Source organism: Falco naumanni, chromosome 3 (assembly GCF_017639655.2).
Source record: "Falco naumanni isolate bFalNau1 chromosome 3, bFalNau1.pat, whole genome shotgun sequence".
NCBI lineage: Eukaryota > Metazoa > Chordata > Aves > Falconiformes > Falconidae > Falco > Falco naumanni.
Window position 1 is genome coordinate 118329244 of NC_054056.1, and position 25876 is coordinate 118355119.

At 39.0% G+C, this 25876-nt stretch overlaps 1 protein-coding gene across 2 annotated transcripts in view; it reads left to right on the forward strand.

Annotated features, from left to right (window-relative positions):
- Nucleotides 1-945: 945 nt before the first annotated feature.
- Nucleotides 946-25876, forward strand: part of FAM135B (family with sequence similarity 135 member B) — a 165310-nt gene continuing 140379 nt past the window's right edge. The window contains exons 1-2 of one of the 2 annotated variants that reach the window (XM_040588336.1): nt 946-1036; nt 12512-12607. In XM_040588336.1, coding sequence (XP_040444270.1) covers nt 12531-12607 — 77 coding nt within the window. In that variant the 5' untranslated portion in view covers nt 946-1036; nt 12512-12530. Of the gene's footprint in view, nt 1043-12511; nt 12608-25876 lie in introns of both variants that reach the window. The other variant, XM_040588335.1, reaches the window with a different exon arrangement.

Here is a 25876-nt window from a genome sequence, read left to right on the forward strand (position 1 = left end):
AATGCAATATAAGCATTTTAAATCTGACAAGGACAGCTGAGTTTACAGAGCAGTTAGACAGTGCCTTGGAATTTTTCATGACCAGAAATAGAAATGCAGTAAGACTGGTGTGAAAAAGCATATAATCCATTAGCCTTTCTGTTTTAGCTGTCACAGGTTAGTAGTGTCATAGTGGTGTTCAAGTCCCTTTGTTACCTAGTTGGATTCGCTGGTGATGTCCCTATTGACATGACAGTGTGTGCTCAAAAGCAGATAGCTCCCTTACTCGTGCATCTCTTATGAGAGGATGCATCTCATCCACCTTCTTACATCTCCTTTCCAGCCCTACAGCACCTGATGCTGGAATCTTTCCAAGGAAGATCTTGGTCAGCCTGTTGTCATGTCCAGATGTGGCCCGTTCAGAAGACAGACAGAACTGATCTCTAGGTGTTGCTAACTATTTGAATGAGGTCAGGCATCCTGAGATACTCCCAAGGACTTAGTATAGACCTATGTCCATGCAGTTTGGAGATCAGTCAGGTATGAACTTGAGCAGAACGTAAAAATAACTAACTAACTAACTAAATAAATATTGCAGGGCTTTTTCATGAGTACAGGAAAATAATACATGGTTCATGTCCTAAAGAGCTCTAACTTCCTGTATGAAACCAACAAAAAAGCCTAGACTGAGAAGACTATAGCTCATTTTATTGGAGAGTACAGTCAAATGTGAGTACGATGGATAAACCTGTCCGAGTGTCCTAAACAGGCTTTAAATAACTTGCTGCTTTTTGATATATTTTGTGTTTCTAAGACTGACAACAGGAATATGAGAAAAAAAGATTCAGCTGAAGAGTGGAAATAAGATACAAAAACTGCTGAAGATTGAAGATGATGATGTTCTTTGGAGATTGGAGGTTTAGCTCTCAGTTGTGCGTAAAATTTTAAACCTCTTTTTTCTTTTGAAGGTCATAAAGAAGAAATACAAGTTGGGGAAGGAAGAGGGAAGGAAGGCGTGAAGAAGAGAGGATTATGTAGCAGTGGGAAGCTAGTCCAGGTGAAAGTTTGTATTATCTCCTTTTTCTTCTGTTTTGATCTCCTTCCTCTTCTGTCTGAATTTTCCCTGCTGTTTCATTTCATGCACAATACCAACAGCAAGTTATTATTAACTGGTGTAAGCAGGTAGTGGTCTGGGCTGAGCTGAACTCAGAACTTGTGTCCTGGCAGGCATGTGCTAACAGAGGACAAATTGAGCTTGCTCTTCATTCTTTTTTTCAAGTGATCTGACCTAAATTTGCACAGCTGTGTTCACATTTAATCCTGCCTAATAACTCAGAGGCTTTATATCTCGTAAGAACAGTCTACTGGCACCTGACATTTACCCTGGCCCTCGTTCAGATATGCCCTACAAATCCTCTGGCACAACCTGGGTTTTTTTTTTGGTTTTTCCCTAGTAGATTTATTCCTCCATTTAAATACCCTTGAAATGACTAGTTGATGAAGGGTATAATCTAGGCTATCGCTTCTCAGCCTTCTTGGTTTTGGTTACTTGTGCAAATTCTCCAGTGTAGATTGGTCCCATGAACAGAATTGAGAGGAATTGAAGTTGTGGACTTGTTTTCCTAGGTGACTTTCTTTGGATCCCTTAGGTACACTCTGATTTCACCCAGGACTATGTGGACCGTATATTTGAATCTTTTGATCTAGAGTGAAGGTTCTCAGCTGTGAGGTGCAAGTGGTTTTACTTATAACATTAACTTTGTTGCTGCAGGTTGAATGGGTATCTACCTCTAGTGAACTAGGCACCACTGGTATTTTGTAAATTCCAGTTGTGCTGGCAAAACGCAAAGCACAGTGGAGTTTGCAAGTGAAAAAAATTTGCATAAAATAAATCATCTTCTTTCTTGTTTGCTTCACTCTGAATACTCTTTGGGTTATGAGTAATTTTTTTAAAGGATCATTTATTATTTGTCTTCTGTGTCTCATAACATTTTGATGGTAGCAATCAACGAGCCTTGGGAACAGTGATTCATGGTGTTGCACTCTTTATGAACATATGTCTAATGCATCTGAAAAACTTGTGGATATTGATTTTCCTGAGAATATTAAACAGCAAACTTTTTTATTTTTAATATTGAAAGATTATTTTCAGGGCTTGTATCCAAACTGAGTTAGCTCTTTAGAATATAAAAAACAAATCAGTCTTTAACATTTTAAACTAGGATAAATGCTTATGCAGTGGAAAAAACCCCATGTTTAATAGATATGATTGAATAGGACCATGTGCCTTGCATGTGTTTTCACTTGTATCACAAGTCTTTACTTTGGCTTGCATATTAAAGAAAAAAATGCAGAGGTTTACAACAGACTGGAAGCCTAAAAACCTTAGTAAAATAGCTGCAAGGGATTATTGCTCTCTTGTGCTGTGATACTATCTCATACTATAAACTATACTGGATAAATTAGGTGGTTGTAAAGATTGGGTATCTTACAGAGTAATCCCTGATACCTCCATGACTAAACAGAGCATTAGAAGGTTTCTCTTGGCTAAGAATAACATGATTACTGAAGAAGACTTGAGACTGAAGTCTTAAATGGTAACAAATATGAAAACAAACAGAAAAATCACAAACAAGCAGTGACCCTGAAAGTTGTGGATTTTGTAAGTGCATTTAGGAAATAAACTACCAAGCCTTCTGGATGAGTTCTAAATCACAGAATCATCAAATTGTTTAGGTTGGAAAAGAGCTATAAGATCATCACGTTCAACCATAGTTGTGTATCTGCATTGTCTATTGTGCTGGTTTTCATTGCGATAGAGTTAATTTTCTTCATAGTAGCTGGTATTGGCTGTGTTTTGGATTTGTTCTGGAAACAGTGTTGATAATACAGAGATGTTTTCATTATTGCTGAGCAGCTTACACAGAGCCAAGGCCTTTTCTGCTTCTCACACCATTCTACCAGCAAGGAAGCTGGGGGTGCATAAGAAATAGGGAGGGAACACAGCTGGGACAGCTGACCCCAACTGATCCAAGGGATATTCCACACCATATGACATCACGCTCAGCATATAAACTATGGGTACAGTTGGCTGGGGGCCGCTGCTTGGGGTCTGGCTGCGCATTGGTCAGTTGGTGGTGAGCATTTGTTTTTCATTTGCATCACTTGTCTTTCTTGGGTTTTATTTCTCTCTCCTTTTTGTTTGTTTTTGGGTTTTTTTTTTTTTTTTTTTTGTTATTTTCCTTACATCATCATCATCATCATCATTACAAACATATTTCAATTATTAAACGGGTCTTATCTCAACCCATGAGTTTTCTCACTTTACCCTTCTAAGTCTCTTCCCCTCATCTTGCTAGGCAGGAGTAAGTGAGCAGCTGTGTGTTGCCTAGTTGGCAGCTGGGGTTAAACCATGACAGTCTTTTTTGGTGTCCAACATAGGATTCAAAGGGTTTGAGATAACAGATTGATCACAGCATATTAGAAGGGATTTATTAGAAGGGTCATGATATTGATTCATCTGTTCTCAATATTAGTTTATCTGATCTGCACCATGCTCTTTTTCTTTGCTGTACCTGTTAAAGATTGTTGTTGGTTTTTCCAGTTTGCTGTGCTCTGTAGTGATTAGTGATATTTTGCTTGGGAGATTTGTTACTAAAATACTGACCTTGAGCTTAATCTGGTATTTGGGCTCTGTCCTGAAGTTATTATTGTACTTCAGGTACCATCTCATGGAGACAATTAAAATTATACTTCTTCCTCTGAGAGATTTTTTGTTGAGGAAATGCAGAATAGCACCTTCACTGCCTTCTGTGCTATTTTTCTCCCTTGTAACAATAACTTTTCAGTGTTTTGGACATCCTTGGGTAGTTAAAATAATTCTATTGGTATTTCTTATAATATTGCTTCAGTTTTGTCTAAGCTTAATCAGCAACTTAGGAGTATGACACAGGCTCTGCAAAAGTATGGTCATGGGTGGCATGGCATGTGGGAGAATATACGCAGGTATCTAGAGGACTCACCTCTGATGGTCTGGAACTTCACTCCAAAACAACTACAGGATCCTGATGAAGTGATAGAATGTTTGAAAAAATGCCATGACTGTTCCAAAAAGGCACAACTTACTGCACTGTGCTGGGCCCTGGCCAGTATCTACCAAACACTGATATTATACAGCACCCTCAGGGACAAGAGAGGGAAAACAAACCAAGAGACACTGTCGCTAAACCAGACACTGTATCAGTCACCGCTATAGCTATAAAGAAACAATAGAAGCAGAAGTCAGGTTGTTTAGTAAGGGATGAAGCTTCTTCTAAGAAGGATCAGGAGAAAGAATCAGAAGATGCAGCCTATTTCTGCAGCAAAGCAGTCAGAAGAACAGGAGGAGGAAAAGACTGAATGCATAAATGAGACAGAACCACCTGATCCCTATCCCTAAGTGAGCTGTGACATACATTCAAAGATACTAGCCCATAACCAGGTGAGCTAATCCTCAGATGGTTACTCCAGTGTTGCGATATTGGGGCCCATGGCCAGGAATTAGAGGGTAAGGAAACTCGGTGGCTAGGAACCCTTGCTAAGGCTAAAGCCACTGACAAAAGAATTGGAAAAAAGGCAGGAAGCCTTAGTCTTTGGTGGTGACTCTTGTCAAGTGTGAAGGACAGGTATTCCTTTAAGGAAGAAGCTGCAAATTCCTGATGCAAATGGACCAACACTGAGGGAGGTAATCAGTATCAGAGGGAATTAGCCATGTTGGAGGTGATCTATAACAACCTGGCATCCAACGACCTGGATGATATCCAGTGCATATGGTCCATATGGTGAAATTTTGTATGAAATGCCTCGGCGTCATACACCCACACCCTAGCAATAATGAGCTGGAAAAACACAGAGGCACCAACTATAGATGAAGTGGTCAGACAACTCCAAGAATACAAAGATAATATAATTTCATCCATGCCTGTGTCTGTGTTGTGGACAGACTGACCCAAACAATGGTTGAGCAAGCTGAGAAGGCTAGATCTTCCTCACACACTCCAGCCAAGGCCTCAACTGTTAGAAGAGTCAGCCTTTTTCTGTTCAAGGGAAAGGGTACCAGTGGTGCAACACCATGTGCAACCCTGTGGTCCTTACTGCGTGACCAAGGGGAGGACATGAGGAAGTGGGATGGTGAATCTACCTGGGAACTAGGAGCCTGGGTACAGGAACTGCAAGGAAAAACAACAACCAAAAAGCATCCACCCAGGAAAATTACTGCCCCAGTGTCTGTTGAACAGAGTAAAAGGCCTGACTGTACCTTTGACTCTGACAAAAGGACATCTGTTTTGCAGTTAAAGAAACGCAATAATGAAGACTCTGGAGAGGAATAGAGAAGCCCAGCCTTGAGTCAGGTGGAGGAAAGGGACAACTGTGTTTACCGGACTGTGTGGATTCAATCACCTGGCACATCAGCCTCATGGCAGTATAAAGCTTTAGTGGACACCGGTGCACAGTGTACTCCAGTGCCAGCAGATTACAAAGGGGCAGAATCCATCTGTATTTCTGGAGTGACAGGAGGATCCTGAGAACTGTCTGTGTTGCAGGCTGAGGTAAGCCTATCTGGGAATGAGTGGCAAAAGCATCCTATTGTGACTGGTCCGGAGGCTGCATGCATCCTTGGCATATACTACCTGAGAAGAGGGTACTTAAAAGACCCAAAAGGGTACTGGTGGGCTTCAGGCATAACTGCCTTGAGTATGGAGAAGATTAAACAGCTGTCTAGCTTTTCTGGTCTCGCAGATGATGTTTGTGGTGGGGTTGCTGCGGGTTAAAGAACAGCAGGTGTCAATTGATCAGAAAACAGGACTCATTTCTGGAAAAAAACTCATAAACATTTGGGCCAATGAGATCCCCTGTCGTGCACCAGCCTCAGGGAAAACTGAGCAGTACAATGGACTGTTAAACACTACACTGAGAGCAACAGGACATTCAAACAATCAGACACTGGGATACACATTTAGCAGAAGCCACTTGGCTAGTTAACACTAGAGGATCTGTCTGCTGACATGGCCCCACTGAATCAAAATCCCTGCACACTGTGGGAGGAGATAAGATCTCTGTAGTACATATAAGGAACTTGTTGGGAAAAACAGCCTGGGGTATTCCTTCCTCAGGAAAGGGTAAACCTATTCATGGGGCTGTTTTTGCTCAAGGACCTGGATTACTACAGCAGGACCCTCTTGTTGCTAGCCAGGCTAGGAGCAAGGGGAGGAGTTCATTGCAATGGTCCACCCTGTAACCTGGGCCAAGGGGACCAGGGGTGGATACTGTAATGGAAATACTTTTAAATTGTTGTAACCCATGATTTGAGTTGCATGTTACAGGAATTACTGTAGCAGCAATCACCTGAACCAATGGAGAACAAAGCCTTACAAGAAACTGTGCAAGTGCAGCAGTGGCCCGACCTGAATTGGTTTTGGTACCCAGTAACTCCATGTAACTCACCACCTTTCCCATCCTGAGTGACCACCATAACAGATGGAGCCCAAAATCATGGACTAAATGAACTCAGTGGACATTTTGTGGAGATTGTATGGACACTTCTCGGGGTGGTCCATAGACTAAGGGAATGATGTCTGTGTATTACATCAAAGGATGGGAAGGGTGGTAGTGAGTAATGAGAATGTATTGGATAGTGTGGGACCTGGGTATGACAGGAAAGGTACAGAATAAGGAGTGGAGAACGTGCTGGTTTTGGCTAGGGTGGAGTTAATTTTCTTCATAGTATCTAGTATGGGGCTATCTTTTGGATTTGTGCTGGAAACAGTGCTGAAAACACAGAGATGTTTTCATTACTGCTGGGCAGCGCTGACCCAGAGCCAAGGCCTGTTCTGCTTCTCACCCCACCCCACCAGCAAGTAGGCTGGGGGAGCACAAGAAGTTGAGAAGGGACACAGCCAGGAATGCTGGCCACAGCTGATCCAAAGGATATTCCAGACCATATGACATCATGCTCAGCATATAAAGTAGGGGGACAGTTGCCTGGGGGCTGGTGCTTGGGGACTGGCTGAGCATTGGCCAGTTGGTGGTGAGCATTGGGTTTTCATTTACATCACTTGTCTCTCTTGGGGTTTATTTCTCGCTTTTTTCTTTTTTTCTTTTTTTCTTTTTTTCTTTCTTGTTTGTTTGGGTTTTTTTTTTGTTATTTTCCTTTTCATTACACCATCATCATTATTATTATTATATTTCAATTATTAAACTGTTCTTATCTCAACCCACAAGTTTCCTCTCTTTTAGCCTTCCAATTCTCTTCTCATCCTGCTGGGTGGGAGTACGCACGTGGCTGTGTGGTGCTTAGTTGCTGACTGGGATTAAACCATGATTTCTGTGGAAATTTTATTGCATATATTCCTGGCTTTGAACTTCATTACATACTGTTGAATGAGGCCAAATATTAAGTGAGGTGATATCTGATTTCCACTGAGTGTAGATATTTTGATTTATCTACCTGTTGAAGTTCTTGTACTTGAAAGTGAGAAACTGGATACTAGGCAGATTTTCTGTTACAATCAAAGCTGTGGCAAAACTCAAGCCAGGTCTTGAGGGATCACATACTTCACTGGCTTTCCTAGCTTGTTGACGGTGTTACAATAAGATGAAAGGTCTAATTCAACAACTCAAAAGGACATAAACCCATGCCTGAATCACTTTGCTGAAGTAAAACCGTAATATTTGGTGGTTTCCCCAGGGCTGATAGACATGTCTCAGGAAAAAAGGAAGTTTTATAATAATTTGGTTAAAAAGTTTACATTACAAAGCCTCAGCAGTGCTGGGAAAACAAACAAAACTGTTTTAGGAAAAGAAGAGGTATTCTGAATAAAATCCAATGCTACCTTTATCCTTGAATACTCCAAAATATATATTACTTACAGGAGGTCCTGTATATAAATAAATATAAATATATAAATATAAAACAATGTAACTACTTATTTAATAGTTTATTTCTTTTTATCTTCAGTATTGTATTTAGATTGGCTCTTTTTAAAAGTATAAAAGATATATCTTTCCATGACCCAAAATCTTGGAAGAGAATTACTGGCTTGATTTATTTTAACAAAAAGAGGTGTCACCTTTTGAAATAATTGTCTTGTTGAAGACCTCACCTCTCCCATTTTACTGATGTGTTGGCAGAAAAAAAAAAAAAAGACAGGTTCTGTGAACTGGAGAACAGTTAATGACAGTGTTGTAGTGAAAGGTCTTACTGACATTTGTGACTTCTTTGACTGAAGCAACTCCTCTATGTTCAGACAAGGCTATTGAGATGCAGTCACTACTCTAAGAACTGGGATCCAGTTCAGCTCCATGAAGGTGAACAATGGAGCAATTTTATTAATTTAAAAAAAACAAAACAAAACAAAAACAAAAACAAACAACCCAAAAGAGATTTGGTCTAATAAGCATGTTGCTTCTTCTGATTCTCTAGACTCAGAGCACATTTGTGTGTATTTATCTTCCTCCTTCTATTGTGCTTCTCTTTTCCTTACTTAGAATTTTACAGTGGGTGAAGGCATTTGTGGAGAGGAGAATAAGGCTATCTCACTGTGACTTTATTCTAAACACTTAATCAAGGAATACTTAATAAATAAATAAACAAATAAAAATGCCCAGTTTGCAACAAATTCCAGCTTCAGAAGAAATTCACAATAAAACAGAAGATGCTTTAAAAGCAATAAGGACAATGGTGCTATACTGGAGATACTATGTGCTGTGTTTCCTGAGAGGCAGCTTTATCCTCCTAAATGAAATGTTTCTAGGTTTATGAGTCATTGCACTTCATCACATGGGTTTTTGTTCTTTTGTCCTTGGTGGTATTTTTCTTGCTTGTTTCCTTTTTTTTTTTTTTTTCTTCCTGGCTTCTGTGATGGAGATGGACAAGAATGGTGAAAGCACTAAAAAAATGTCTGGTTTATTTTTCATTCAGATGTAATTGCAAAAATGCTGGAAAGTTTACGGACTGTCAAAGTATGCAGTGTCCTGCCCTTATTTCCATCCTGCTCTGTCTCCATCTCACCTTCCTCTACTCCTTTTGGTTGGGTTGATGCTGATTGCTACCTCAGCAAGGAATTGTCAGACTCATTTTTAGCTTCAAGATGTTTAACAGTTTTTTGTTTGTGGTACGTAACCAACTAGTAACCTGCTGTCAGAGGGCTCGGTCAGTTGACTGTATCTTTAAAATGTCATTAACACAAATACTGTGAGTCCAAAAAGATTGGAGAGAACAATGGAGGATAAAGATGAATAAAGCTAATGCAGATTGGACAGTATCATATGCTGAACAATCTCCAATCCAAAAGGTATTTCCATTGACAGCAACGGAGATGTGTGGAGCAAAATTAAGTCTTCCATTAGAAACGCAAGGGAGACAGTCTCAAATCTTTAAACATGTATTTTCATAGGGCTTTATTTGTATAAAGGATTATGATTTTCAGTTAGTGTCTCCTTGATACAAGTAAAATGACAATTGAAATTGACTGTCTCTTGCTAGGACACCAACTCTAGTTGGAAGGACAAACTGTCAAAGTGGTGACCTGACTTGCAACGTCACTACATACAGGGTGACACAGCACAACCAGTGATAATCACAGCCCTTTATGAAGCAGTCCAGTGCTTTGAAGTGATGAGAATGATCATGGGGACTGCTTTTTCAGAAGCATATGACCAAAACACTTCCCATATTAGTTTAGTAACTTGAAATTGATATTTAATACTGTTGTCTTCAGTTCCCTTTTGAAAAATGCAGGAAGCTTGACTTAAAAACAGGCATTTAAAAAGAAAAAAACACTATGTACTAAAGCCTTCCCATGAATCACCTCTGTATTTTTTTTAAAAACTGCTTATCAGAGAAATTGGTGATACTTCAGTACTGGCAACATTCCTTATTGAGTTTACAATGCTGATGTAATGGCATCCTTTATTTCAGTATTATTTTTATCAGCTATTCCTCTATTTATAACCCAAGGTTGTCCCACATAGCGGTCAGTAAGGGGTTCTCAGAGGTCCTTCACAAGCCCTGGATTTTGAAGGACTATGATCAGGTTCTTTTAAACAGGCACCTAGTATAACAATGAAAACTTAGTGCATCATTTTAAGCACCTGTGTTTTCTTGATCCAGGGGTGCCCACAGCTGTTTTGTCAAATTTCATAGCTTCTTTCATTGAAGCATGATCCTGTTGTGTCTGAGCAGGGTTTTTTTTGAACCTTGCTAAATGCCGTGATGATAAAGTGCACCAGAGGCCCCTCAGTACTTGTCAGGTATTCCCTGAAGTACCAAGCCCTGCTGCTGGGGGCTCAGACCCTGTAGCCATCTGACACAGATTTATCTGCTCTGATCCTCTGGTGTGCCGGTCGGGTGGATGGAAGTTCAACCTGGTGTAGTAGCTATTTACAATTCTTCTATATTTGTTTTGAAAAGGTATAAAGCATGCAAAATAAATTGTAAATATAGCGAAGACCTGTGTAGTATTTCCATGTATTTAATTTTTCATTTACCTTAGCTCACCTTAGCTTCATGTCCTGCTTTCTGTCTGCCAGTATTGGTGCTAGTCTGAACTGGCTGGCCATCCATTCACACCACTTTTTAAACTGGTGTCTTCAAAAGCATGGAGTTTCCTTTGATCCTGAGCTTTTGGTCTAAGGAAATATGCCTCAGAACAACATGCAGATTTATCCAGAGGCAATTCTTCCAATTAACACCCTCCTCAGGGCTAAATACCTTGTCAGAGTACTTTGTGGTGTTGTGTGGTTTCTCTTGGCTTTCTACACAGTCTGCTTTGCTCTGATACTGTACAGTCAGATAAGACTATCACAGATACGACAAGATGGATATGTGATATACATGCTTATAAACAGTATACAATTCCTTAGTCTGTGCAGAAAGGCAAAAGGAGAAAGGATTAGTCTCATTCCTGTTGAAATGGGGGGAGATAAAAAAAAAAATACTAGTATTCTGCCAAGTAATAGCATTTGAGTTTACCTTAACTGCTCCAAAATTATGGCTTGACATGAGCTAATGTAGAGTTTCTTACGTTGGAGGTATATCAGATGGGCAGCTTAGCAATAGCTTCTTTCCTTTCTATACAGTCATCAACATATATTCCATATATTGTGTACATCTTACATCCCATTCTTGTCATTTCAAAGTCAGCATCTGCAATGTTAGGTTTTGAGGAGGGAGAATGAAACATCAGCAACCTTTTAACTCTGGAATAAGCTGTTATTGAAAAATGGTAGTGCTTGAGAGGATAGCCAGAGCACCAAGACTTATCAGAAAGCTACAGCCTAACACTTATCTGTGGGCTTAATGTATCAAACCCCTCTTCATTCCTGCTTCATTGGAGGAAATGGTCAAACCTTTAAGTGCCATGGAAACTACTGGTTAGCACATACGGAGAAATTCTTCACTTTGCCATCTGAGCTAGTGTCCTTTTAAAGCCCCATATGTCTCAGGGGAATTATTAATAGCCCTGACATTGGTCCTCAGACATTGTACTTGGCTGCTGTCAAGTTACCAAAATGATGCTTGTGAATTTGTTAATGAAACAAATCTGATCTCTATCTTCTCAATGGTGGTATAGACAATTTCCAAAAAGCTTGCAGATTACCAGAAGTAGACTTGCAGGGAGAAAAGGAGGAAGGGTAAATAGAAAATTAAAAATCTGTCCAAAAGCTGTACAAGTCCCTGGCCTCTGCTACAATTAGAGAAATAAGGGTTTACACTTGTGTGTTAAATAGGGCTGGTTTTGGAAACTTACTTTTCAAAGCTTGCTTGAATAAGGTATGACTTCCTGAGGTCCCTTCCAACCTGAATTATTCTGTGATTCAATGAAAGCATGAGATATTATCTTTAAATGGCTCTAATGTTTCAAAATCTTGATCTGGCTGTTGTGGCCTATTAGGTGCTTTGATTGTCAGCATTTTCCTCAGAAGAATCTGTTCCATTCATTAATCTTTAAATTATTCATATTCCCTCAGAAGCTTCCCTTCCGGGACTTTAGTGAAGTCATAGGCGGGGTCAAAAGCAAGAGAATTCTGAATTCTGCTCTCATCTGTCTAGAGCTTTTGTCTCTTTGGCCTGTGCTTTTACAGAATTGAGCTGTGCTGACCCTGGATATCTGCCATTTGGTAAAACAGGAAGAAAAAAAAAATCAATTTCCTATACAAGAGTAGTAAGAGAGTTAATTAAAATTTGCTTTGAGATTCTTGCACATAATATGTTATTTACTTTTTGCTTCTTATACTTACCATAATATTATCATTCTGTCCTCAGGCTTAATTAGACTTTTTACGTCTCTTAATTACTGCTTTGATCTGGCTTTTAGCAAGTCTTCCTGAAGATAGAGCCCAATGATGTTCCTGGAAAGATTCCAGTTGATTTCAGTCGATTTCAAGCTTTGCATGAACCCCAGATGCCGAATAAAATGTAGTAATCCATTCATGGATTTGTTAAGCAAAATACTTCAAATGTTTATAATGCGTGTATATATGTGTTGTTTAGGTGATGACCTGAAAAGATCATGTCTGAGGTCCAGGGAACAGTCGAGTTTTCTGTGGAGCTACACAAATTCCATAATGTGGACCTCTTCCAGAGAGGGTGAGTTCATATTTCCATTAATTTGCAGCTGATAACAGAGGAGTAGTTTACAGAAAAGAGTTAAACTGCAAAACACATTCTTTTCTGCCAAATGCAGTTATATTTCATGCAATCTTCAGGGCAGGGAAGGATGTCATTGGGCTTTCGTTACTGTCAAGGAAGATCAATGTACATTACTTTCACTAAAGACTGACTGACTTGTTTTTGTAATACAATGTTGTAATGCTCCCAATTATTTTAAGCATCTGTTCAGATAGAAGTACAATAGCTGCTTTAAAATGCTTCTGGACTGTGCTAAATGATAGCTGCATTGAACTATAATAAAAACATGTTCATTTTAGGGTAATAAATCTAATGACTATATTCTTTTATGAAATTTAGTCGAATCCTACCATTTCAGAAGAGAAAATGAATACTCATGTTTGTCTAAAGCTCTGGTTCTGGTGCCCACATTGTTTTTTCACATCCCTGTAAGTTAGAAGAACATGTACAGCTTCTGGTCTACTTAAACTTTTACCTCTATTTTTTTGCATCACTCTTCCTAATAGTCTTTCTAACAACCTGGTGGCTGTGGAGAAGCCTGGCCAAGTGTGAGTTGTTACTCTGCTCACATCTTGGACCCCATAAAAGATTTTCAGTGACGAGAAGAGAAGATAAAGAAACACTTTTTGAGGAGAACAGAAGGCTCAGATAGGTCAAAAGACTGTGTGTCATGGACAAAGAGTGGCTCTAATGGAATAGAGTTTTCTTTTGTCTATTAGGACTGATGTACACAGAACACTAGATATTCTCTTTCAAGCCTTAGCTTGGCACATGGGTGGTTCACAGCTGACTTATCCACCTTGAGCACTATTTCCTGCAAGAAAACCATGGAATTGTTTCAGGTATTGGGATGGGGTGGATTAGGTAGAGGTGTTTCTATCTGTATAAGGGCTTTTTGTTATTTATTTTCACTGTCATGAACTAAGCAGAAAAGATGCTGTGAACTTGAATGAAGGAAACACGGCTCTCCTTAGTTTTAAAAGCAGGATCTGTCATTGTGTTCATGTGTCCAAGCAAGTATCCACCACCTTTACGTTAGAATGCATTCTGACTATACCGAGTACTTGTGTTGTATATATTTTAAAAATCCTCTGTGCTTGAGGTGTTTAGTTTATCTGAGTTATAGAACAAGTCTCCTGTGTATTCTGGTCCTTATAACCCTAGAAGACAGACCTAGCTATAGATTATTTTTCTTGGCTTCTGGTGATCAATGTCAAGTGTTTGATCTTCCTCACATTTGGAAATCCTATCTCTGGGTTCAGTGATTTTTTTGGAGTTAGTGGGATGTTCAGAGGTTATCCAGGAATCTTCCCAATTCTCATGTTACTGTGATGAGCTGCCTGTTTTTTGTCATATTGGTCTGCTTTTAATTCAGTAATTTCCATAAAGTGCTTTCTTTGGCTTTGACAGTCAGATCAAATCTCTGGTGTGTGGGTAAACCTAGCAATAACACTGATAATATATTCTGCTGTCACACTAATGAGTTCCTAATTACCCTTGCTTTTTTCCCCACTGGTGCTTACCTTGCTTTATTGATTAATATTCCAAACACACGATACTATAGGCTATACTACATTCATTTGTTTACAGTAATTTTTCTATGTATCCTACATAGTATTACATTTGCTACCCTTCCATAGTTTTAACCTTTGCATTTCAAAAAAAATCCTCTATTGTGTCTCATATTTGCTGATGAGTATCCATTGCCTGGCTACATCTGCTCAGCAGTCCCTATCACTGCAGCATGGAAGTGTAAAGAAATGGAACAAATGAGCTTGCAAAATTTAATTTTAACTTGGGCACACTTTATTTTTTTTCCCCTATTGCCATTGTTGATATTCACTATAGACATCTGGGATTTCTTGGATTACTATATGGTGTCCCCAGATGAGAGGGTGGTAGAAGTAATAATGATGGGAATTTTCTATTTAACTAGCAGTTTGAGTGCCTTGTAAATTGAGTCAGTATCATTCTGTCCTGCTGAAGGCCAGAAAGTTGATTTATGAAAAGTTGTCGATCAGGATAGCAGTGGAGCAGAAATGAATCTTAATTTCTGTGGGAACCCAACATGCTGTGTTTTTTCACAACAAAATCAAGAACAATGAATAATATTAATAATAATAGGAGTTTTTGTCATCTACGTTTCCTCTTATTACTTTGGTACGCAATCAAAATCAAAAAAACATAATCAAAAACCTGATTATGTATCTCCACAAATACATAACAGTTCTGCTACTGTATACCTAACTGACATAAAGTTGAAATTCCTGAGATGGAACTGTGTAACTGTGCAGAAATAAGGACAGTCTTTTCCAAAACGCTATGTCTTGGTTAACTGTCCTAAAGACGGTACTTTTAGGGCAGTGTGGCTGGGCCAACAGTGAGCTCTTTGGAAAAGGGGGCTCCATGGAAACAAAGGAATGAATAAATCCATCAGGGATAGCAAGAGAATCCTGGGAGAATCAGCCCTTCTGGAGCTGTTAAGTGATAGTTAATAAACAAACTTGATTAAGGACATGATCTCCTGGCCATACGCCACAGAGTCAAAGTGCTTTAAAATGTTAGGCCTTCAGTAATAGTGCTGTGCTACTTTTGGTTGTACTGGAAGCTATTTTGAATTCTCTATGCACACACAGTCAATTGCCACCTCTCCCTCACCACAGGAAATGGAAGCTCATTAATCTATTTGAATTATACCTTGTGATATTTGATTCATGTTTCTTAACCTGCATGAATGAATAATACTGAAAAGAGACTGATACAAAAGTAATGAGGAGGGTTTTTTTTGTGTGCAAATATTTGTTACGGTTCTATGTTTCTGGCCTATACAACAGGAGCAGTCGTCAGCAAATTATGTGTTGCAGGCAGTTTACTTTGCTCAGTTAGTGTTAAATTTACCTTCTTCTGAGGCACAAACATAACAGTGTCAGTATTTGTAGACATCAAAGGTTAAATGATGTAGGTGCTGCTATAGGGGAAGACAGAACCTTTTCTTTGGTCAAACCAAAGGATTTGTAATGCTGTTTGATGCCAGAGTTCTAAAGGTTGAGTAATAAGTAATGCAATTTCTGGAAGGAAAAACATTTTTATGTTTTCCTTCCTTTATTCTCTCCATTATGTGCTGCTTAATAACTAGTGACTTATTTTCTCTAGTGAAATTAGCTAACTGATTCTGATTTTCCTTAATAGACTAGGAAATAAAATTATCCCTTACTGCCAGAGATCAATTAATTGATTTGTCTGCTTCTGTCAAAAGCCATCCTTCTGCACCTTTTTTTTCTTAAAGCTTTTCAAAATCTATTTAACAGAGAAAAAAAATACAGCCCCACAACTACTGTGTCCACAGGGTAAGTAACTTTTGGAGTCTGTGAGGGAATAGAGGGCACAAAAAAGGTGAAATAATGCCTTAACACTGCTAGGATTCTGGCAATGATGTATTAGAAAACCAGGATCAAGGTAAGTCATTAGTCACCAATCACAGGACTGCTTATCAGTCTTTTCACTCCTCCTGAAATTTACAAATTTCAGGCTGTAATTTGTAAGTGTCTAACACTTACAGTGGTGGTTTATGTGTGTAAGGGGTGGTGGTGCTTAAAAATGAGTGTAAAAATGTATTCCAGCTTCTTCTAAAATGAATGCAACATTGCTCTGTGGAAAAGATTGGTGGTCTCAGAGTTTACAAAATCCTGCAGGTATCGGACCAAGCATCAGTAGCATTCAGAGCTGCTGAAAACAGGATCTACTGCCTTAGCAGACTAAGCTTTTCTGTGGCAAAACATCCCTGTTGCCTACCAGATGGACAACAGTGTTTCAGTAGACTTAGTCATGAAATCACCCCTTCAGAGACAAAATGCAGCAGCTCCTTTCCTCAGAAAACTGGGGTCTGGCAGTCAACCAGTGCCTTTCTTGTCAGGATGGATATCTGGAAAACACATATTGTATTCTGAGGTTCAGACCTTATTTCCTGGGGTCTTTGAAGTACAGTGTCAGGATATGAAAAAAAAAATTTAAAAAATTTGAAAGTCTAGGACACAGGCAAATCTTGTTACTCTGTTCATAAAAATATACATTTCTTGAGACTTCTAACCTGTAATATAATACAAATCACTTTTGGACAGTAAATCTATGACATTTTGAAAATACTTTCCTGGCTCATTTATGATATACAGATTTTCTTTAATAAAAATGAAGTAAAAAAAAAAAAAAGAAGAAAAAGAAGGCGGCTAATAGGCATGCTGAAGTGATGTGTTTCTTGACTAGTAAGTGCTGTGCCTTGGAACAGATGTATTGATGGAACTAACCTTTTTCTTGACATGAAGACAGGATATTTCTGTGAGTCTTGAACGGACCTTCACTTTAAGGCAGCAACAGATACCTTCCAAAAAAAAAAAAAAAAAAAAAGAAAAGAAAAGCTCAGGAGCAAGAAGGCAACGACTCTTTATATGGTCATGGAGTGATAGCTGAGAACCTGCTGCACTGAACTGACAGGATTGGAAGTAGCGTAACCCAAACCCATACTCATGAAAACAGCTGAGGTGCTGGTGTTCAGTAAGCTGAACATCGATGTCCCAAAGTGTAGCAAATGTCCAGCTTCAGGAGAATCATGTATGATGAGTTATTTTCATGACTGTTGAAGACATTTCTTCCATTTGACTAGTTAGTGTAGCCTTCTTTAACTTTCAGGTACCCTGTGTCTACTAGAAGAGAGGTGGGATCTCCCATGCCAGTGGTAGGGAGAAAAGGTTGAAACTATGTGGAGCCTAAGATATGAAACTGTTCTGCAGGTGAAGAGCAGCATCTCATCAAAATTTGTTGAAAAGGATCAAATAGTCAGTGGAAAGAGGATACTCTTCTATCTGGAATTTATCTTCCTCCTTCAAATAAGCAATACTCTGACTTATCTCACCCTAAATACATTAGGTAACTGTTCTGTGTCACTTCTTTACTTACAGAGAACTCGGCTAAAGGCCAACTCCGACTCACCTAATAGGTTGGCTAACTAAGGCAATATCACAGATTTAGCACAATCTAGATTGAGATAATAAGGGGCCTGGATAGATAGTGCTCAGGACACTGAGATAATGTTTCACATGCTAGATGTGGCAGAGAATCTTAGCGTATCCTCTCTGAAATGCAGCCAGCATACAGTGACAAAACCTGTGCCTTGCCTGATGGAGCTGCTTCTGTGACCTACTGTGGTCAGTTCCCTTTGTGTCTTTTCTACCATTTCTGTGTAGTAATTGATGATTGTACAATTAACCAGATGTAAACCAGATTACACCTGTAACCAGATGTATAATCAAGTGACAACATTATGCAGAGAATATGCATATCCATCTGTTGCAAATAAGTGTGTCACACCACAATGGTTCAGTGCATAGCAGAGAAAAGAAAGGTAAACCTAATCAAGACACAAGTCAGCAGTTATACAACGGCTTCTTGTAGAGTATGGCGAGTATGGCTCACTATCCTTTGTTGAAAGATATGTATATAAATGTATATATACATACACACACATAACTGGTCTGCCTAGCCTACAGCTTTGGAGTGTCCCTAGGCTGCTTGCTGATAACAACCATAATAGATATTTATGACTGATATTCCTGCTGTCTCTGTTTGTATAGAAGATATCCTCATGCTCTGATGTTCTAATGTCAGTCGTCCTGAGCTGCAGAAATATCATGAGGTTGCTACAAACCACTGCACGTTATTTCCTCAGCCCCACAGGCTACTGTGAGCATGCTGGACACCAGATCATACGGGAAGCTAGTGTACAAAGCAAAGGATAACTTCTTTTCTGTCTGCAGAGTACTTTGCAGCCTGTGACCAGATTCTAGACAAGGGGTCTTAAACTTAGGATTGAACATGGTGATCAGCAATTTTTTATTTTCATTTTTTTAAGCAGTAGAACTTTGTGTCAGAAATGGAAAATGCACCTGCAGGAAGGATCATCCCTTCTGTGGGACCTGACTGGAGCAGTGCAGTGAGTCCCTATGGGACAGGGGATCATCTCCAATGGTCGAGCATCTTAGAATTGATTTGACATTTCTGATAAGAGCACACAATGGTGTGTTTGTGTGTGCAAAGACTATAAAGCTAAAATAGAAAACATTCTACTGCTTGAGTTTTTACCCAAGGGGAGAGAATATAAGGAAAATTATATGATAGACATTGGTCTTTGTGGAACCACTACTGAGGGTTGCTCAAATATTAGTGATGAGTATCATATGTCACATAGAATGGGATTTTTTTTAAAAAAAAAAAAAGAAAGAAAAAGAAAAAGCATGTCAGCTGGTGTGTTTATGTACATGTTTGTAACTAAAGAAGGATATAAAATTTTGTTTTATACTGTTTAGACAAAGCCAGTGCCATAGCAGAATTGACACTTTGTAGTGATCTTGTCAGCAATGGGTTGTGATACCCAAATAAAATAATACAAACATCTACATCTCAGAAAATACAAGGGTTCCACTGTTCTTCCAGCCTCAGTTTTCAGGACTGCTAAGCACTCAGGAAATCACTCAAAACCATGTGACATTTTATGTTTGACACGGAAGGAGTGACACGCTTCACTCGTAAGAGAGAAGCAGCAATATGTTTATTGGTATAAAACAGTGATTTAATGAAGTTTGATAATAAATGCAACAGTGGTTTAACAAGATTCAATGGCAAGGTACACTTAATTACTGCACAGAGGACAGGGTCAGACAAAACTGTCAAGGAGACCCTCCCATTGAGTCATGAGTTCAGAAAGGACCCACTTGCCTTCTCAACTCTTTCTCAGGGAGGAGTTTAGGCATGGCTGGATCCAGACTTAGTCCCAGATTTACTCAATGGGGTTTATATCTAGAGAATTGTATATATACAATCAATCTTTGATACCACTTAGGTAAGATTTCAAAGTTTAACATGCTATTAATTGCTTTCTGAGAATCTGTTGCTGCAAGGAATCTCTCAGCCTTGAGGACTAACCTTGAGAGGTGCCCCTGCTCAAGGAGAGATCCTGGCATGCAGCCCACTGCCGTGCAGGAGAACTCAATGGGCTCTGGGTCTGTCCGCTATTTATGGAGTAAGTTAATTGACTTATAGCATATTTGCATACCAACTACAGAAGTTAGTTTTTTTCAAAGTTGGCTTGAGTCAGACCTTGACCAGCACTGTGGTTAGGTGGGTGCATTGTTTAAATTGGCTATTGTGTTATCTGTCTTCCCCAAATCCACTTAAGAGTTGGATACAGCCATCACGACCAGATGCAGCCATTAAGACCACCACTGGTGCTTATCATTTGAGCATTGCTACAGAAATAAAGGTCAGGATGGGGGGGAACTCAGCCACAATGTTAATCAGGCTTCTGTAGCCTTCTTCAAAACCACCAACATTAATGGAGTCTCTCCATCGGTTTGTTGGATTGTGTCTTCTCTGATTTAGAGGCTGGCAAGCAATGCACTTACCTAACTCATGCCTCCAAAGAAGTTTCTTTGTGATACCTAATATTAAGCAATGGCATTTCTAGTCAGATTTCTGCGCCAGAACTTGTAGCTGAGCCTTTGGCAATGTCTATGCTTTCAGTGCAAGTCCTACCCCCTTTCTTTAAACCCATGTTTCCTGGAGTCAGGCAATTAGACAAGAAACTCTTGTACTATTTAAAATTAACCTTTTAATGGCCATGATTGCTATGAAAACCATGGAAGGTTGTATCCCAAAGCTTCAAAAGTAATTTCATATTTATTAGATTTAAAAAGATACTTCAAAATTATTAACTCCAGGTTCCATTCACTTGTTATATAATCCCTTGTTGCTAATCAGTGCTGGAAGAGTGGAAAGGAAGTGTGTTCCTTGCAAGCCTTTTTTTAAAAAAACAACACACTAACAGATAAAAAGAAGAAAACACCAAACTTAGCTAACTATTGTACCTGCTTGATGGAAAAATAAAAGTTTGTCCCTTAACTTCTAGATACTGTCTTCTCTAAGGAAAGCAAGTATCACCCCGATCCAAGTGACATTTACATTGCTGCTTTGATGACTTTCTGAGTGAATTATGTCAGAAAGTAGCTTCATTTTCACCTAACATGGTTTGCATTTATATGGAGCTATACTTCAAGTGTTGATTGTGGTTCCTGATTCATAGACTTACATATCGACCCACGTCCACTGGAATCGTGTGTGTGTGTGTGTCTTTAGGGGAAGAGAGTATAAGCCGTCAGGCTTATGAAAAGATATATATGTAAGTGCTGTAACATTTTATTACTTCAGAATGTTCTTAAGTGAAGTGACACATTTTTAAAGCATTGAACTTTACAGCCAGCCAGCCAGAAAGATGGCACCAGCATAGACTGTGTCAGTGCCTTTATTCTATACAAGGGACGGTGCCAAAAATTACTGAATGAGCAGCTCTGGTAATAAAATAACTATGAGATGCTTCAAAAACCCACTGCATTCCTTGTATGCAGTTTTTAGGGAATGGGAAGTTATTCTCCAAGTTTTCATGTGGGGGTGATTGTGGTGCTTTACAGCTCTTCTGGCACTTTCCTCTCTAAGGGACTTTGCAAGAAGCAACTAATTGAGGCAGATGAAGTTATCTGTGTTCAGAATGTGTTATCACATTGTTACACACTGTGCATATCCCTAGGGGAAGCATAGCATAATCACCAGCAGCAAATCTTGTCTTTAAATATAGGACAAGCTGTTGAGAGAACAGCGAGACTTGGCCTCTTCCTACAGTTCCTGGTTGCAAGGGAGGGGAAGAGAAAAAAAGAAAAAAATAAAAGATCCTATGAGGCTAGTCAAGCTCTGGAGTTTGCTGTCCAGAGGCGGGGGAATCTCCATTTTGGGAAATCTTCAAGACTTGACTGGACATGGCCCTGAGCAATTTAGTCCAAATTCAGTAATCGGTCCTGCTTTGAGCAGGCATCAGGCTGGAGATCACCCAGGTTCCCTTCTAGCCTGAATGTATCCCTGACTCCAGGACGAGTGTGACCATAGCCTTCCTCAGCACAGAAACAACCCTGTGCAGCTTCCTTCTGCATCACTCGGTTTCAGCCTGTGCCGTAGACACTATGTCTTAGTGATTTATCATCAGATCCATGGTGTCCAATAATTTGTCTAGCTGTTTAGCTTACAGCACAAAATAGGTTTATTTCATTATCATTAAAAAGTTCTTTTAGCTGAGAAATGCAGTTTACAAATAAAATTAAGTTCTGCTTGTCATCTATATGCAAAGTCCATACCTTAAGTCTTGAAGTTATTGCGTCCAGTTCGTCAACAAATGCGTCACATCCTGAAGCAGCCCAATTTTCAATGCTGCACTTAATGTCACCCAGTTCTAAGAACTTACGGCATTTGTGTCATCAGCTCCCCATGATATCATTAAGCACAAATTCTCAGAGGGTAAAGCAGTTAGAATTCAGTGCATCAGTGAAGATCACAACTGTCTCTAGAAGACCCATGAATGAAAAGCAACCACTTATGGAATAAAGTCTATTGGTTCAAGTAGAAATTCACCTCAGAGACAAGGGTTTAGCCTATTAAATGAAAGCCTTTGCTTTGCTGAACTTAAAACTTAACTAACTTTCTTAAGGGTGATCAAAGCCACTCAGTGATACTCCAGAGATTAATACCTTAAATTTAAGATCTCTGCTTGTAGAAATATTTTTATTAATTGGATTCATAAAAATGGGCAAAGCACTGCCCAATTACACACCAAGAGCTCCAAAGAAAATCTTATGGTGGTCAATTTTTAATGTTACAGATGATAGAATGCGCTGACTTCCAGGTTAATGACTGATGAGCGTTAAAAGTTGGCTAAGTCCCAAAAGTTTCATTTTAGTTTTTTCTTCTCTTTTTAATGATATTTTTTTACCCAAGATTTTAATTTAACGTCACACCTTGAATATTATTTCCTGAGAGAGTGGATCCCATCTGTTTGCATCACATTCCTCTTGGCTAGCACTGTCTGTATGATATATTTTATTGTTTGTCTCCCAGGAGCAAACAGAATGCTTTCTCTGTCTGTATCCTTACCTCCTGACTTCTGAATTTTCCTGGTGTATATAAAGCTTTCCACCTGTGTAGCCAGAGTATCTGTATTAAACTGTGCTCTGCATAAGTATCACCACCTTTTACCTTTGGATCAAAAATCACTTTACAGCCTTTACTGATCCTTCAAAATGTCTTTCTTAAGTCCTAGTTGTTTATATTCTACCCATGGGAAAAATCTTAGGCAACTGTAACAAGACTAGGATCAGAAAAAAAGCTAGAAAGTGAATGTATTGGTTCACTAGACTACTTAAACTTTCCCCCCCCCCGATACCTATGGCTAAACAGAGGCCAGTTTGCTGATGGTTGTGCAATGAATACTTTTGAATGAGTTGTTTTAGTGACTAGCTATCATTCTAGTGTTCATGACCAAGAAAAATCAGCTGCCATCCCATGTGTGAAGTGTGACTGAAGTGAGCACATTTTCTCGACATATGACTTAGCTAGTTCTTGTTGTGCTACATGGACACCAAACAGGAGCAGAACAAATGGTGAATCTGGCCCGTATGGGTTGAGAAGTGATGACATCTGGAGTTCTCATAAGCTCTCAAATTAATATAACATTTCTGGGCTCTCCAACATGTGTTTGTTTTAAATAACCATGTTGTCCAGAATTTTCCCTCTGATATTGGACATGCCTGACTTTAACTCTGTATTAATGACTGCTGGGAAATGTATGTGAAAAATTTCACATTGCCATGCAAACTAAGGTCGAAGAAAAAAATCACACAAGTAAATTTTCTCTGTTATGTATCTAACTTAGTGCCCCTTGCCCATCATTTTCAGAGACGAAGCACTGCTTAGTGGCTAGGAGACGTAGTTCAGGTCTATTGCCCTGCCCTATATGTGAAGAAATCCTGTCTCTTTGCAATACTGTCCACACGCTTTAGCACAGTTTTGTGAGGTGCATTTTAATGTAACTGTTTCAAACCCAAATGATCTATGGCTGTTATTATTTGTTGCAGTGAGTAATGAGTTCGGGAAATTTCTTGAGGTGGGCTTGAACAGCCTTTTACTCATCAGCAATATGAGCAGCTCATCAGCAATCATCTTCTCTACAAACATGGGAGTAGTAATAATATCTCAGAAGATTGTTCTTAACAGGGTACAATCTCAAATGCTCAGATGCTGTGATAGTAGAAAACATCATTGTGCATGGGAAAAAATTGTTCCAGAGTGTCTCTGACTTTTATTTTCCAGAAATTTTTGTATTCAGCTTAAAACACCCCAAAGTCTAATCTTCAGAATGGAAAACTATACACCATCTCCAGATCATATCCTTTTAAGATCTGGGTTCCTTATGTTAGGAACCCAAAATCATTACTCTTTTTTGATACTTCATTCTTTAGAGTTGCCTTGAGATTATAACCATTTCTGTAACTGAATAGTTTAATTCTATGGATGCAATCGAACTATATGGTGTGTATACCGCCGACAAGGTGCACTTGAGATGCAATGGAAAAAAAATGGTTGGCCTTTGTCCTTGCATTAGGGGAATTCAGTATATTGTGTGTCTGGATGGGAAGATCTTTTTTAGCACTTTAATTACTTAATGTGCTTGCTGCAGCAGAAGTACATTAATAAACGGAGATCAATTTCTCCCATCAATCCATGTCCACTTTGTTATTTCAGAACATTCGTTCATTTGTGGGGATAACATCTGCCAAGAAAAGGTATTACAAATAAAATGCAGCTGAAAAACGATCTGTTCTTTAGTAACCTCTTGTTCCTGTTTGGCTATGCATGATAAATCTTTATAATGATGTCCTGCAACAAATGAGAAGTCAGTTTATAATGTGACTGTTTAGAGTGATGTCTGCAACCAGCCAACACCAAAAGTGCTGAGGAAGCTGTGAATTTTTCATTTATTTGGTGATTTTTTTTTGCTGACCAGTTGAATATATTCTCTTTGGTTTAGATATTGCCAGGACTCACATGTCCTCAACACAAGATAAACTTTTTGAAGCAGTGGAGAGAAATAAATTGATGTAATAGACCTACTAGAGCTTAAGAAAAGTGACTGGTTGGAAGATTCTCAGATAAGAGCAGCTATGGCTTGTTCAACCACTGGACAAAGAAAGTAGGCTAAATCACTTAACAGAAAACATACTGGTCTCAAGTTCTTACTTTTGGCAATGGGCACAGTACATAAGCATTCAGATTTTAGTAAATGGGTAATTTAAGCCAGTAGGTAACATTACCAGTTTGGGAAGAACAAATCTACTTAGGGCTTGCCCTAACTATGTTCAGATAAAGAAAATACACCTGTGCTCCCCTACCTTATGGAGTTATTGAAAGGCTGCATACATCGGCAATTTTTAGAGAATAAACCAGTAGAAAGTATTTCAGAGAATGAAGTCGATAGGTCTGTATACATTGAAAGGTAAGAAACTTTTTTTTTTTTAATCTAACCTGAGCTTCTGCCAATTTTTGTTTCATTACTTAAAGCTGTCAAACTCATTTCTACACAGGGTTTCTCTGAAAATCCTTGGTCTGTGATACATGCTACGCTCAAATTTGAATTCAAATTGCATTATGAGTCACAACAGGCATCCAGCTTTCCCATTAGTTTGAAAAAAAGGTATGGATATGTGTGATTTTCTAGCAGATCTCACCAATGGCCTTATAAGAACAAGATAAAACTGTTTCATTGACATGTTAGCACTTTAGATCAAATATTTTTCTTTAAGAACATTTTTCCAATTAGAAAAAAGTTATTGGAAAAAGTTCCATGTTGGTTCTGTCTTCCTTCACTTGTCCTGTCTGTGATTATGTGGCATCCCAGTAAGATGGAAAACAATCAAGAGTACTAGTAGTCTGTGATGCACAATATATTATATGCCATTTCAGATAACATGCAAATGACGCAAGTTTCTGGAAATCCCTGTTCCATGGTTTAACTGAGTTCCTGTAGCTGACTCTGCTTTCCTGTCTTGACATTGCCATAACTTTTTATGAACTCTGAGAGAAATTCCTAACAGAATTTCAAACTCACTCAAGCTTTTGTAGCACCTAGATTACTTTCATACTCTTTTCAGCTGATGGATAACATTTTGTCCTTCTATTGTATCTTCTTGCTAGGAAGAAGTCATTAAAATCTGCCACCGTTCTCAGCTCCTAATGCTTCCCTCCTTGAAAGAAATGATAGGTTATTCTTGACTTGTTGCACCGCTTCTAGCCCTGCAGACATTA